General features: G+C 41.3%; 1 protein-coding gene across 1 annotated transcript in view; it reads right to left on the bottom strand.

Annotated features, from left to right (window-relative positions):
* Nucleotides 1–587: 587 nt before the first annotated feature.
* Nucleotides 588–3,733, bottom strand: part of LOC110030504 (adenosylhomocysteinase-like) — a 12,330-nt gene continuing 9,184 nt past the window's right edge. Inside the window, 1 exon segment of the mRNA XM_020733242.1 lies at nt 588–1,613. Coding sequence (XP_020588901.1) covers nt 867–1,613 — 747 coding nt within the window. The 3' untranslated portion in view covers nt 588–866.

The following is a 3,733-nucleotide window of genomic DNA, read 5'->3' as shown; positions in this document are numbered from 1 at the left end:
GCAGCAAGGTGCTCCGGATTCTTGCTGTTGGTGACTCCTTCGGCTGAGGCATACATAGAAGCAAGCCATATCCGGAGTTCAAGAACTGCAGGAATTCGGCAGTCAAGATTTTTCTGGGTTGGTTCTTGGAACCGTGACAGAGGTGTTCACTTCTTGCAGGTAGAGTGTGAACTGCAGCGAAGGACAAATAAAAGTTCAACATTCTTCTCCATTAGGCTGCAGCAAGGTGTCGGCGAAGAGACAAGGTGTTCGGGTAGCAGGTTCTTGGCTACAGAGAAGACAAAGAAGTTCTTTGGAATTTTGTAGGTGTTTGGCGGAGCGAGTTTACAACAGCTGCAATTAAATAATGCAAGTAAAATTGCATACAAATGTTTAATATTGCTAAGTATCTCAAGATTCCTTGATTTGAGCAATCATCTCGCTTGAAAAAAAAACAATATTTGGTATTGCTCAATGTAAAATGAAAGTCTTGTTTCAAATAATTGGTGGCTTCTGTGGTGTTCTAAATTTAATTCAGGTTCTTCATTGATAAATATATAGAAACTGAGTGGTTTGTATGGAAATCTTCCCAAATCAAATCTCTCTCATATCAAATAGAATTAGCTATTATTTTTATTTATAGAGGATCAAAATAATTATTATACAAACTCCAAATTTACCCCCTCCCAGCAAAAGCAGCACCTTACAACACTGTTCCACTCAACAAAAATGCCTAAACCATTGCTAAATAGAACTAGAAAACAACCTCAAAACAAATATATCAGAACAATATGATAACGAAGACCAACAAAGTCTTCATATTCAGCATCAGGTGCTATTATTATTTTGAAACATTTTACTTAATCCCCTCAATATCTCTCAACATCTTAGTACCTGTAGTGAGGAGGTTTGTAAGGTCCCTCAACAGGCACACTGATGTACTCAGCCTGTGCTAGACTGAGCTTGGTGAGCTTAGCCCCAAGCTTCCCCAGGTGCAGCAACGCAACCCTCTCATCCAAGTGCTTAGGCAACACATAAACCTTCTTCTCATACTTCCCAGACAACCTTTCATTCCACAGCTCCAGCTGTGCTATCACCTGGTTGGTGAAGGAACACGACATCACGAAGCTCGGATGCCCAGTCGCACATCCCAGGTTTATAAGACGGCCCTCGGCAAGCAAAATAATGCCCTTATTCGTATCAGGAAAGACCCACCGATCCGTCTGTGGCTTAATCGTGATTCGCTTGATTCCCGGCACGGCCTCAAGGCCCAGCATATCGATCTCATTGTCAAAGTGGCCGATGTTGCAGACGATGGCATTGTTCTTCATCTTCTTCATGTGGTCGACCTTAATGATGTCCTTGTTGCCGGTGGCAGTTATGAAGATGTCGGCGTCGGCCACTACGTCTTCGAGGGTGAGGACAGGAATGCCTTCCATTAGGGGTTGGAGAGCACAAATGGTGTCTATCTCGGTCACGATGACGCGAGCTCCGGCGGTTTTTAGGGCGGCAGCACAGCCTTTTCCAACGTCTCCATAACCGCAGACCACGGCGGCCTTTCCGGCAAGCATGACATCAGTGGCTCTCATTAGACCATCGGGTAGAGAGTGGCGGCAACCATATAGATTATCAAACTGTTTAGCAAAATAAGGTTTTTTATCAACCCTAAAGAAACCTAAATGATAAAATGTGGATCCAAACATAATAACATGAATTGCCACCTTACAAAAAAAACCTTTTAACAAACACAAAATCTCTCACATGGAAGATCTAAGCAATAACTTCTAACAAACAGAAAGTCTCTCACATGGAGGATCTATGCATGGCAAATCTAGCGCTATGTCTAGCCACTCAACATTTCATTTTTTTGCAATCAAAATCTCCAATCAAGAAGATTATTATTATCATTAGCTTTAACTCATGTACACATTCGTATGTATTAAGCCTTGAACTCAAGAGCTTGTAGTTGAGATAAAATGTCCAACCACTAGATCAAGTGAACTGCATGTCAGATCAGAAAGAATAATAATAATGAAATGAAAATAAATTCAAATTTCAGAAATACCTAAAAGACACTACTTGTAATAAAAAACTAGCTAGATTCACACCTAGGTGCTGTTTGGTATCCAATTTCAGGCTGGATCTTAATGAAATTTGGGGACTTTAAATTTTATTGCTTTGATAAACCCCATTTTAAAGCCATCATAGTTAAATTTAGAATTAGTTAAATCATGTCATTCACGAGATTTAAAGAATGTAAGGATTTCTCCCCTCACAAATCTTAAATTTTGAAACAAATAGTCAAATAATTTATCAAAATTTAATAGTTGTCATGCCAAATAATTTTCTGGTTCTAATCCTCTATAGATTTACTAAATTTGGCTTTATAGGAATTACTAAATCATAGCTATAGCCGAACAGCCCCCATAAACTCCACAAAATGATGGCCAAACCACTTTCATTAAATTACATTAGTAAACATGAAAGAAATAATGTCCAACAGATCACCACGATGCAACCACAAGAGGTTTACATTCCTCATCGATTTTTCTTACTCGAGAACGAATCTACAGAAACCTTAAACTGTTAAAGAATATTATAACTATAAATCTAGAACCAAGTTATTTCAAAGCTATACAGTTAAAGCCATTTGAATATTTGTCAAATTGAAAGCAAATAATGTCATAACCTTGGAAAAAATTTGGGTACATAAGAGGCATGCAGCGCTGCGTGCGATAGCGAATCAGCGGAAGACACGTCAGCTTCGTCGGCCCCACCGGACCGTGCGTGACCCGTCGACCCGACCCGTTATTATAACCTCCATGTAATCCCGATGTAACCTCCGCGGTCCACCCCATGTCACCCCATGTACCGCTCTTGTAAGCCCCATGTAAACCTAGTATAATCTTCGTTGTCACCCCCATGTACCGCGCTTGTAAGCCATATATAACTCCGGTGTAATCTCCGCTGTCACAAAGGATGTAACCCGCTTGTAAGCCCTATATAACCGTGTAATATCCGCTCCCGGTGTAATCTGTAATCTCCGTTGTCACCAAAGGATGTAACCCCGGTGTACGTTCCGCGGAAACGCCATTGTAATCCGCGTGTACTATTGTTGTACATTCGGTGTAACCTCCGACTGTGCGTGTACACTAGATGTAACCCCGGTGTAAGTTCCGCGGTAACGTCAATGTAACTCCGCGGTCACGCATTAGGGTGTACACTTGATGTACAATGCATGTAACACCGGGGTAACACTGGTGTAACCTAGAGATTGTATCATGCGTGTAAGCCGAATATAATGTCCGTGTAACCCGATTGTAATGTCCATGTACGTGTACACTGGAAATGCGCTTGTAACCCGATTATAATGTCCAAGTAACTCCTTATAACCTATTTACGCAGGTAAAAAAAAACACACAGTAAGAATTTGTATTCGAAAGAAGGGATTCGCGTCGCTAGGGTTCCTCCATCGTGCTCCTTTTGAAGGTTAGGGTTTTGCTACTGTGAGGGGTTACACACGTAATGGAGGATAAGGAGAGTACGAAGACCTTGGAAGAGACCAGTGGTGCGGATTTAAGTGAGGAGAACCAACCCGAACGCGAGCAGACAACTGTTACAGTGAAGTCCGACCGCAAACAGTCCAAAAAGGGAGAGAGTCATCCCGTTTCCAGGTATTTATTAGATTGTTGTAGCTGTTTTCCTTTGAATGGTGAAATCTTGTTCACGGTTAAGAAACAACAATGATATGACT

The sequence above is a fragment of the Phalaenopsis equestris genome, unplaced genomic scaffold (genome assembly GCF_001263595.1).
Source record: "Phalaenopsis equestris unplaced genomic scaffold, ASM126359v1 Scaffold000730, whole genome shotgun sequence".
Classification (NCBI taxonomy): domain Eukaryota; kingdom Viridiplantae; phylum Streptophyta; class Magnoliopsida; order Asparagales; family Orchidaceae; genus Phalaenopsis; species Phalaenopsis equestris.
This window is presented reverse-complemented; position numbering and strand designations above follow the sequence as displayed.